Source organism: Chelon labrosus, assembly GCF_963514085.1.
Source record: "Chelon labrosus genome assembly, chromosome: 2".
Lineage (NCBI taxonomy): Eukaryota > Metazoa > Chordata > Actinopteri > Mugiliformes > Mugilidae > Chelon > Chelon labrosus.
This window is the reverse complement of record NC_140338.1, coordinates 16,418,799-16,429,734: the sequence shown is the minus strand read 5'-3', so window position 1 is coordinate 16,429,734 and position 10,936 is coordinate 16,418,799. Positions and strand designations below refer to the sequence as shown.

At 40.7% G+C, this 10,936-nt stretch overlaps 1 protein-coding gene across 2 annotated transcripts; it reads left to right on the top strand.

Annotated features, from left to right (window-relative positions):
- Positions 1-389: 389 nt before the first annotated feature.
- On the top strand, positions 390-9,734 carry mmaa (metabolism of cobalamin associated A). Of its 2 annotated transcripts, none has more exons than XM_084554519.1 (7): positions 390-411; positions 752-1,176; positions 2,700-2,822; positions 3,032-3,202; positions 3,940-4,025; positions 5,530-5,679; positions 8,465-9,734. In XM_084554519.1, the coding sequence occupies exons 2-7, from the start codon at positions 765-767 to the stop codon at positions 8,756-8,758; spliced, it is 1,236 nt and encodes a 411-aa protein (XP_084410645.1). In that variant the 5' UTR covers positions 390-411; positions 752-764; the 3' UTR covers positions 8,759-9,734. The 2 variants fall into 2 exon arrangements, with proteins under 2 accessions (XP_084410645.1, XP_084410644.1); XM_084554518.1 differs by having other exon boundaries at positions 409-527.
- The last annotated feature ends 1,202 nt before the right edge of the window (positions 9,735-10,936 follow it).

Below are 10,936 nucleotides of genomic sequence, written 5' to 3'. Positions count from 1 at the left end.
TCTGGAAATCAAAACATCGAAGCGTGTATAAACAGCTAAAAATGTAAATAAAATAAAAAATAAAATAAACTCCCTTTGGTTTTACATGGGACGTGAATGTTGTCCTCTGCTGCCACCTTGTGGTTAGAAGTGTCTACTACATCTTTACATTTTCATTTAATTAATCATTTTTTTTATTTTTCGTAAGCGATACTTGGTAGTATGGATTTTTTTATGCTTTCTATAATTTTTTTTTCATACATATATATTTTATTTATGTTTTATTTTTTTAAAACGAATCGACGGAAGGAAGTACTGTGGTGGGCGGTGCCGTACGTCACCGGAACCGGAAGTAAATGAATGAAACAACGGTCCTATGTAACCTATGTATGTAACCTGTAACACCCCCGTGCAGCTCGTAAGGAGGTCAGCGTAAGTCAGACCTTGTTGTTTTGTCCTAACTGTTAACAGTTAATTTGACAACCGTGTTAAGAGTCAGAGTAAGTTACTTGCTAACGTTAGCAAGACGAACCTGAGCCTAACGTCAGGTGGGCTTACGTTAAAACGTCAACTGTTACTGTTGTAACTTTGCATTTAGCCGTGTAGCAGCTAACTGTGCATGTTTCAAAGCTGGTGATACATTAACGACCTGGAAGTGAAAAAAAAAATAAATATATATATATTCTATTCAGGCTTGTCAGTTTTCTTTTTACTCTTTATCTCACGTTTATGAGTAAAAACCAACTCATTTTAATCATGTTTATCCTTCTAGACGCTGCTATAAAATGGGACGGTTTGGTGTCTCACTCCTCCGCCACATCTCTTCCCTTCCCTCCTCATTCACTGTCCGCCCTGTCCCCCGGACATGCTGCCTTCATCAAAGGGTCTTCACTGGGTCCTTCCCTTGTTACCGGCGCACCACCATCCTGGGTCTCAGCTGCCAGCACAGGAGGGGTGTGAGCACAGCCGTCCCCCAACACATACAGGACCTGAGCGGGCCTGAGCAGAGACTGTTGAATAAGCTGTATGATGGACTGGTCGGAGGACAGCGGGCGTCTCTGGCAGAGTCCATCACCCTGGTGGAGACGCAGCATCCCAGGAAAAAGGAGCTGGCCCAGGTGCTGCTGCAGAGAGTGCTGGCTTACAGGAGGGAGCAGGAGGGCCGCAACGGAGGGAAGCCAGTGGCCTTCAGAGTAGGTGTGTGGTTAGGTCTAGGAGAGCGTGCTTAGTGTGAACGGAGGATCTGAATGGAGATTTGTGAATGGACATGGAAGTGAGACGGCTGGTCGGCAGCTGTTAAAGTTTACTTCTAATGTTTGCACCAGGACCTCACATGAGAGCTCACTGCCAATCAGTGTGTGTGAATGAGTGTAAACTGGGTGACAGCTGTATACAAATGAAGTTAATATGACACTGCTTCATAGAGGTTTAGAAACTAATACCATAGAATCTGTAAAAGATATTGACTACTTATCCAGGGCAGAATGTGGGTATTTGGCACTTTTGCACCAATAATCCAGGGACTTAATGTCTGGGAACTTTCAAAGAAGATTTACTACAAGTGCTGCTGTAGTCTTGACCTTTTTTACATTTTCTTTTTCTCCATGCACCTTGGTAGCAGGTGAAGTTGTGCCAGAAATACAACATCTTCTACAGCTTTCTAAAAAACTAAAGATTCTTTCAATTCCTTTATTATCTGCATTTTCAGATGGTCTAAAGGTAAACACAAGGTAGATCACCGTCTTAAATTCCTGCTGGATGTTTTTCCTCTAAATACTTAATAAGGTCTGGTCTGTGGCATCGGCCCATCTATTTTTCGTCTGTAGCTTCTTGTTGTGGTGAGGCACAGTGGACAAACTAAAAAACGTTCATACAGTTCTTAAAACTGCTGGTTATAAAATGCTTTCCCACCCCAAAAATCCCTGAAATGTGAGTTCCTCAAAAGAAGTTCTTGATTCCCTGGAAAAGTTCCTGTAGTGGAAAAGCAGCTATTCCCATCTGCTACCTGTGTCCTACATTATATATGGACCCTGTCTCCCCCAAGTACAGTTATAACATGATGCTATAATACCTTCATGCTCACTGTGAGCACAGCAAACTCTAGACACGGGGCCGTTTACGGGAGCAGGAACATTTTTAAAAATTTATCTCAAAAGTGAAGCGTTTGCACACGACTTTAAGTTGGTAATTGGATATTTCATGCTGAAATGCACATTGGCAAGAGCTACTGATAACTTCCTTAAAACTATTAAGCTACTGTTCTGTCTTTTTTTAGCTGCTGAAGTTCATATTTTTTTCTAATTTTGTTAACATCTGTCTACAAAAAAACACTCTTTCTTCTGTCTGTACCCGGCTGGCCTTAGGCAGATGGGTCCCTCCATATGAGCTGGGTTCTGCTCAAGGTCTTCCTATTAAAAGGGAGTTTTTCCTTTCCACCATCGCCTTCAGGCTTGCTCTGGGGGTTTCAGGCCGGGTTTTGTAAAGCGTCTTGAGACGATTTGTATTGTTATTGACGCTATATAAATAAAATTGAATTGAAATTGAATTGAATCACACACGTCTTTAACACACATAATATGCCAATGATATTGTTAAACTATTTTTAGGATAACTTTTTCATCATGTGTTTAAGTTTGATGTCTACATGTAATAATTTAAGTTGTAGACATTAGCTCCTGGTGCATTTTGTTGCTGATTTGTTGACTCTGTTGATGCCTCAGGTCTGTCCGGTCCCCCTGGAGCAGGGAAGTCGTCCTTCATCGAGGTGGTGGGAAAGATGTTGACGGGACGTGGACATAAAGTGGCAGTTCTGGCTGTGGACCCGTCCTCCTGCACTACAGGAGGTAACACTTTAAACAGACCCTCACTGTAAATGTGATACAGAGGAAATGTTGTCAGTCTTTACTGTCTATCTGTGGAATGGTTGTGTAATATATAAAGATTTTATTTGTTCAAACAAATTAAAATTTATTTTCTATGTTTTATATAGGCTGAAATCAGTGAGCACTGCTGTACGTTGAAATCATGGCATAAATTGACCTTTTAATTTCAGGGTCTCTGATGGGTGATAAGACCCGTATGACTGAGCTCTCAAGAGACATGAACGCTTTTATCAGGCCGTCACCGACCTCAGGAACTCTTGGCGGTGTCACAAGAACAACCAACGAGGCCGTCGTTCTCTGTGAGGGGGCGGGATATGACGTCGTCCTCGTAGAGACAGTAGGTAAGACAATTTTCAACTGAACCTATATTTTCACGCACAGCTACAATACTGTTTTTTTTTGTATGCTGAAAGATGATTTTAGATGATTTTTAGTGTTTTAATGTAGTTTATACATTTTTAAATATAAAATTTCAGACAGTACTTAAATTAATGTCTTTGCAGTTAATTATTTCTGTCTAAAACAGAAAAACTGGAAGCTCAGCTTAGTGGATCCTTTTCTTGATTTCCCTCAGTTGGGTTCCATATTCATGCAAAATGTTTATTCTTCTGTCAAACGTGAATCCATCAATGTTAAGTTTTCCCATTTTCATTTTTGAGTAACAGTTTCTGCAAGCGTTTGTTGTACATAACTGCCAGTACTCAGTTTTACAAACATAATTTGGTCAGTGTGAGGTCTGATACTCGGCTCCATTCATCAGCACCTGCTTTGCACCTCAAGAATAAAATGTATTCACTGTGAGGAATCTGAAGTTTGTGAAAACTCATAATTATTCAAAGGCATTTTAGAACTGCTGAACAAGTTCTGACCAGTGATATTTTTACTCTAAGTGGAAAAATCTTCCAACACTTCATATTTAACCTGTTGATGGCGAACTTTCAGACATTTAAGACAGAACATTCAGACTTGTGGGGGTTTATGTTGTGGATTAACTTTTTTAGATATAGGGTATGATTTTCTAAAAGAGTCCGCATCACTGTTGTCGTGCAGCAGTTGAACTATATCTTCTTCTTTCCAGGTGTTGGCCAGTCAGAGTTTGCGGTGGCGGACATGGTGGACATGTTTGTGCTGCTGATTCCACCAGCAGGGGGCGATGAACTCCAGGTCAGTGAAAAACATCAGCTACATTAAGCCCCCTGTCAGTGTCAGACCTTGATTTATCTGGAACAAAGTGGTTCATATGTTAGTTTTCTTTTATTCAGGTTGAATATTATAATATTAAATAAAATGTTAGGAAGTTGGTACATAATTTCCACGTTACTCCAAGTTAGTTTGCCGCTGTTGGTGCCGTATCAGTCATGTGAAAAATAACATGAGAGGAAGACGCCATAAACAAATCTTTCAAAACCATCTCTCTAAAATATTGTTTAAGCATTTAAAAATTAATTTAATTAACTAGTTTTATAAAGTAGATAAACTGAAATAAATAATGTAAATGTACAAATAATAATGTATATATTTCTATGACTTTTAGATATATATCTGTATGTCTATATGTCTAGTACATATATTACATTTTAAAGTGAAAAGATCCCTCCTTTAATTTTTTGCGAAGATAAACATGCTGACAAAAACAATATGCTAATCAGTGTATTAATTAGCAGAATTAATTGCTTCATTAGCCGCGCTCATTATGATTAATATTATGGTGATTATGGTGGGACAGTAGGTAGCTGAGGTGGTATTTGTTTTAATTATAATGAGCGTTTCTGCCCTGGAAACACATAGAAACATGAGAAAGGCTACTGACGATTAAATGTCTTCCAGTAAGTAAACTGAATAAACATTGTGCTATTAAAAGTCAAGTATTCCCAACTGCATAGATCAGATGTTTCTAAAACTAGTGTAAGATCTTCGTTAGGACTTAATTACAGAAAAAGTACACATTAATAACAATAATAACTTTATTTATATTGAACATATGTGCCTGTAGTCTTTGCAGTGTGTTCAAGTGCAGCGTTTTGGCTAAGACACAGACAATGTGCTGTAACCTGCGTTGCTGTAAGTTCTTTAAAGTTCGTTTGGTGTGTCGTTACTTACTACCTAAAGAAGAGATTTAATAGACCAGGAGTTTGCTTGCTGGAGGATCTCAATCAGTGATCAGGCTCATAGGAGCACCCAAGGCTTTAAAAACTGACAGTAGATCTAAAACTCACAGGTAACCAGCAGAGACCAGAGAGGACAAGTGTAATGTGAGCTCTTCCTCTAGCAATGACACTCCTTGATGACAGCTGCCATCCCCAGCAGGATGCAGCCTGACACAGATACACACACACAAAAACGGTTTAGGAACAACTCAAAAAACATGAAGAACAGCACAAGGTGTTGACCTGGCCTCCATATTCACTAGATCCCAATGTTCTGTTACCAGACAACACAGGACACCCTCAGAAGGCCCATGTCCATTCTCTAATGAGCCACAACTGTTTTGGAGGCACAAGGGAGACCTACACAATGTTAGGAAGGTGGTCTGACCCGTTTAATCCAAGATGGCAGGGTAGATGCGATGACTTTGTACACAGATTCTTCAGGAGATTAGGCCTCTTGATGCCGGATGTATTTTTTACCTTTAGTCACCCTCTTATCAAATGCCAAAATCTCCGTCCAGGGTATCAAGAGGGGCATCATCGAGAGGGCCGACTTGGTGGTGGTGACAAAGTCAGACGGAGACCTGCTGGTGCCGGCCAGGAGGATCCAGACCGAATACACCAGCGCACTCAAGCTGCTCCGGAGAAGCTCCAAGTCCTGGAACCCCAAGGTATGTTGTGTAAGATAACTGCGGTGGTTATGTGAGTATCTGCACTATAGTGAGCTACTAACAATAAAAAGAGGTAGGCATTTAAAAAAAAAAAAATCCAAAAGCTACTTGACAAGTGTTGGATGTTTGACCTAGTGGGTAGCTGCAGCAGAAGTAGTGTTGCTTTATGGACCCAACACGCCATCCCACTGAGAGGTCAGCTGACCCAGTTGGGGGAGGATGACGGTGTCGTCATACCATCATGGTTTCAGTACTGCAGTGTCTCACCCACTTGCCTGCCTGGCCTTGTCCCTTTGTTTTCCCAACCCAGTGCAGCATCTGCCCACCGGGCAAGCTGCCAGGAAACACCCCCACCTACCACCCCTACCTCTCACTCCTGCCTCTGTGACTGCTCGGCTGCTGCGTCATACATTTCGCTGATTAGAAGGCTGCACATTCAAATAACCCCCCCCCCACCACCACCACCACCACCACCACTTTTATTCGTCCTTACCTTGGCTTTCTTGTGCACATTCGTGTCTGTCTGTTTGGCCGGCGCTGCTACAATCTATCATTTACTCTGTAGTCTGCGTTACTCTGCCTTTTACTGTCTACCTCGCTTTGCATGAAAGCACTGAAATCATAACAAGCATTGAAATCATAACACAAATGATGTATGGATTTTGTGTGAGATATGCGAGAGCAGATGTTGAACTAATTTTACTAAGAATTAAAACATTTACCAGTAACAACTTTTATTATCCAACATATGAATCAAAACCCAAAGAGGATTATTTGATAATGAAGAAGATCAAACCTTGTAAAAGGTTCAGGAGGTATTAATTGACTGCCATCATAGTTGCGGATTCATTTTCTATATCTTTCTATATCTTGATCCTGACCCTTAAATGATTCATCTCAGCTAGTAAAACATTTTTACCGATATTCAGGTTAACCTTGAGCAATGTTAAAGTTCCTCTGCCGATGTCTTCTTCTTAAAGCGGCAGTCGTGCAATTTTACGCATTTAAGTAAAGTTACAGGTCATAGAAATTATAACTCGGCCCGTAAGAACAAAATTTATTAAAGTGATGATCTCCAACATTTCGCTCCTGCTTTATTTGCTTTATTTATTTTAATACTGTAGTTCAGAGCGCAGCAAAACAAACTTAATTTTAATAAAGCGTTTTGGCCTTTTTTGTGAAATTACTTTTATCCTGCAGCTCTTCATCTCATAGCTGGCTGACCCTGTGTAAATAAAAAAAAAAAAAGAAGAAGAGGAAAGGCCAGCAATGATAGTAAAAGTTAGTGGTGTAAAGATATTCAAACCAAACCGAAACACCGCAATAGACCCCCCTGAGATTGCAGCTTTCTATGATCCCTAGTGTTAAGGAAGTGGTTGTTAGGTTCATTCATATTTTCTCATTTACTTATCTATCTGTGTCTGTGATTATGATTTTTAAAAGGACTAATCTGCTGAGAGAAAGCAGCAAAAACACAGTCAAGGTCTGTGGGTTATCAAGATGGAGGAGGCACACTAAGATTATCTTTAGATCAATACTAAATTCCTCTCACCTGTTTGGGTGGATTGAGAAAAATACAACTAAATCTATTAGTTATATGTTTGTTTTTTAATTTTTATTTTTACTGGTCCTTTAAAAAAAGATAATTTGAGAATATGCAGTGTAGTTTGTTACACAACATTTGATTTCCTGTTTTTGCATCAGACTAAAATCCAGTCCTTGTAAAATGATTCACTAAATGATGTAATTAAAGGATTTATAATTGGTCGTTGTTGATCGCAGGCATCCAAGATTTACCAGGCTGCCGTATTCAGCTTGAGCTGTCAAATTATCTCCCATCTGTGGGGTTTATTTTACATCAACACTGTAGTCTTTCCTCTTCCAAACCAACCCTCTTCTCTTTATCCACTAGTTTAATTAAGTGCTAAAAAAAAAAATAGAAGCTTAACTTTTAAATAGGCCCTTTCATTTATGTTGAATGTACGTCTGAAAAGACTGAACGCTTCTGCTTCTTTGTGTTGCTGTAAGTGAGAAGCCCTTCTACTTCTGTTTGGTGCTTTGAAACCGAATGTTACCCTGAATTTCATCATGTGTTCCTGAATGTGCAGTAAGCTGTGAAGAGAGACGTGTTGAAGTCACTTGTTGAAGTACTAAACCCATAAGTGACATTCATCCCCAGATTGCTTTCGTGAACAGGGGAGGCGAATGCTCGCGGTTTGTTTGGTGACATGACGGCTTCCTGTCGAGGCAGTGCACATTAACCAGTGAAACGCCGATGTGAACGTGTTGGCTCAACACTTCACTTTAAAGCTGGAATAATAATAATAATAATAATTTTGTACCACTATATTTCCCTCGCCTTTATGCAACAAAACTTAGACATGCAGCTAAGGTCCTCAGGTTTTTTAGCTTTTGGCTTTGAGAGTAATTACTTTTTATTTGGTTTAAAAAATTATTATAAATAGTGCATTTTGTAGGGAAAATGTCCCAGGGGCCAATTGCTCGAATTTGCTGCATCTCATCAACTCACCATCTGTAGCATTTGTGCATGAGTTTGAACGTGGCTTAAATGAGGACGTGTCATTCCATGCAGAATCCTAAACATGAGACATGAGCATGTATAACAAATACAATTTCCATACTGAATAAAATATGAAGGCCAGGTTGCTGTGCCTTTGACCTCTTCAGGCCAAACGATCAAATTGTCCAGACTGCCACCTGGTTGCAAAATAAAGAGCCGATTCAAATTCACACATGCATCCCCCCCCCCCAACTCCATCCTCAGGTGGTGCGCGCCTCTTCATACACCTTTGAAGGCATTCCGGAGGTCTGGGCCAAGATGGTGTCGTACCGGGACGCCATGTTGGCCAGCGGGGAGCTGCAGGGCCGGCGGACGGCCCAGCAGAAGGTTTGGATGTGGAGTTTGATCCAGGAGAGCGTCGTCAGACATTTCCAAAATCACCCCAGTGTCAGAGGGGCTCTACCCCACCTCGAGGAGAAGGTCACCAAAGGAGTCATCTCTCCAGGCCTGGCCGCTGACCTGCTTCTCAAAGCCTTCTCCTCATCAGCATCTTTGTAATAATCACCGGGACTGCTCTTTATGAGAAGGATGAGTGCCTCGTGGCTGACCAGGGCCACTCAGTGACAAGAAAAGCTCAGCATTCGTGACCTTGACTCTTGTAGTTTGCACAAAAAGAAGCCGTCTTGCTCTTTTTAACACTTCACTTTAGATTCAAGATACCTGAGATTTAAGTCGGCGGTGTGCAGAGACTTCACTTTCTGAATGCTTTAATTCAAATCACGAGAGCTGGGGGAGTGCTGACAGTCGCCACTTCTCATCCACGGCTTCAAGACACACTCACATTTGGCAGAGTGAAACATTTCATTTGTGCTGTGAGATCTGAAATATTACGCTAACGGTGACAAATACTGGGATCGTGTTCTCGGACAGGAACGCCACAGACTGTCGTGAACAGCTTTAATGAGATGTGTAAAGGTCATGTTGTCACAATCGAAGAATAGTTTGTACAATACCCTTCACTTTTACAAACGGGGTCATTAAACCGTGAAGCCGTGACTTGTTTGTGCCATAGTTTGAGAAGTTATTTTCCACTGGCTCTCTTGCTCACCTTCCTCAATAATACACACCCTTTGTGACCCAGAGAGACGTGTTAATGAGGATCAGGTTTGGGGAAATGGAATTTGTTATCATCATTTATTTCTGTGGTTGGACTGCCGTTGACTTTCTAATAACAAAATTCCCTGTGAATACAAACAAGACTTTATAAATGATTTTTTAATGCAGTATTTTGTTTCTGGGTGAATCATATTAAAGAATTTATCTAAAATGGATAAATGAGTGACATTAAATCTGTCAGTGCAGTTGTCCGAGCTTTTCTCCCTCTCTCTGTGTTTGCTCCCGATATGAAAAAAAAGGGCCGAGTGATTAATGTTACCTCCACGAATATTAGGCCTGAGATTTGTCAAAGATTTAATGAAATTTCTTCTTTGCTCTCTGGAGCCAGAAATGTCAGCGCCAGGTGTCCTCTGAATGAGTCAGCCGCGCAGTTGCTGCTAATTCAGGCAAAACACACTTTAATATTTTCCGAATGAACTCCGTAATGCACTGCGGTCCCGCACACCGCCAGGGACCTGGAGACAAAGAGAAGCCGCACACTCATCACTCCGGTGCAGCTACTTTATTAATTTAAAAGATACACGCTGCTCTATTCAGGATAAAGAAATGGACTCCGGTGTCAGTGCTGGAATAAAGAGTGATTCCCAATTACAGATATTATAGTCGTCAGTGCAGACCAGGACTGCAGCTAACTGTTAATCTGATAGTTATTATTAATTACTCTGCTAATCATCCATAAAACGAGTTCACCCCAAGTTGATATCTGAAGTTTGCTTGTTTTGTGAGTTCAGTTTATGATCCTACAAAACAGACGGAAGCAGCAAATCCTCCCGCATGAGAAGCCGGATTCGGCCAGTTTAGGAACATTTCTGCACGATGAACGCCTCGAAAATGAAAAATCTAATTCATGTTTTCACATTTGCAGTGTTTTTGCGTTAAGGCAGCACATAAAGCAGCATGATGTTTAATATAAAGCGAGCCAGAACAGCAGCCACAAAATCTGTGAACCACGTAATCAGTACTGAAAGAAAATGAGTCAGAAATGTTGAAATGTTGATTAACTTTCTTTTGAAGCTGTTGTTCTGGATTGCCTAATTATAATGAGTTACGCTACTACATGATTGTCAGTATGTTAATACGATTTGTCCAGTATTCATTGAAACGAGGGGAAGTCGAGGGACTGCACCAGGAAAATTAACCGTTTAAGAAGTAAACAATGTTGTGCAAAAGTGCTACAGACCCATAAAGTGAAAGTAATAATAAAATATAAAAAACCTGATCTAGTCATGCACTCATGTACATGTAGGCTTAATATGGGAAGAAATAAAAACCTGCGGGTGCTTCGGTCAAACGGTCAAGTCATACAGTCTTCGAGATTAGGGGTTAGCTTGTTGAGTTGGGAAATTTGTTTGGTTTTCTTACTTTAAAAAAAAAAAAAAAGCCCAACAAAGCCTAAGCTTCTTTCTCCAGGTCATGGATACAATAAACCTACCGCTCGTAGTTGCAAGTTTGCACCTTTTCCAACCACTAGAGGTCTCCCACACACCACTCACCCTGAATTCATTATCTTAATGACTCGGCCCTCTGTGCCAACCGCCCTCCCCTTCTTATCGCCCCCGC

Bases quoted from the DNA above. Each gene is read 5' to 3' on its own strand.
- mmaa (XM_084554519.1), top strand. From the start codon at position 765: ATGGGACGGTTTGGTGTCTCACTCCTCCGCCACATCTCTTCCCTTCCC. The intron at 1,177-2,699 runs GTGTGTGGTTAG...TTGATGCCTCAG, and splicing joins GCCAGTGGCCTTCAGAGTAG to GTCTGTCCGGTCCCCCTGGA. The intron at 5,680-8,464 runs GTATGTTGTGTA...CTCCATCCTCAG, and splicing joins CCAAGTCCTGGAACCCCAAG to GTGGTGCGCGCCTCTTCATA.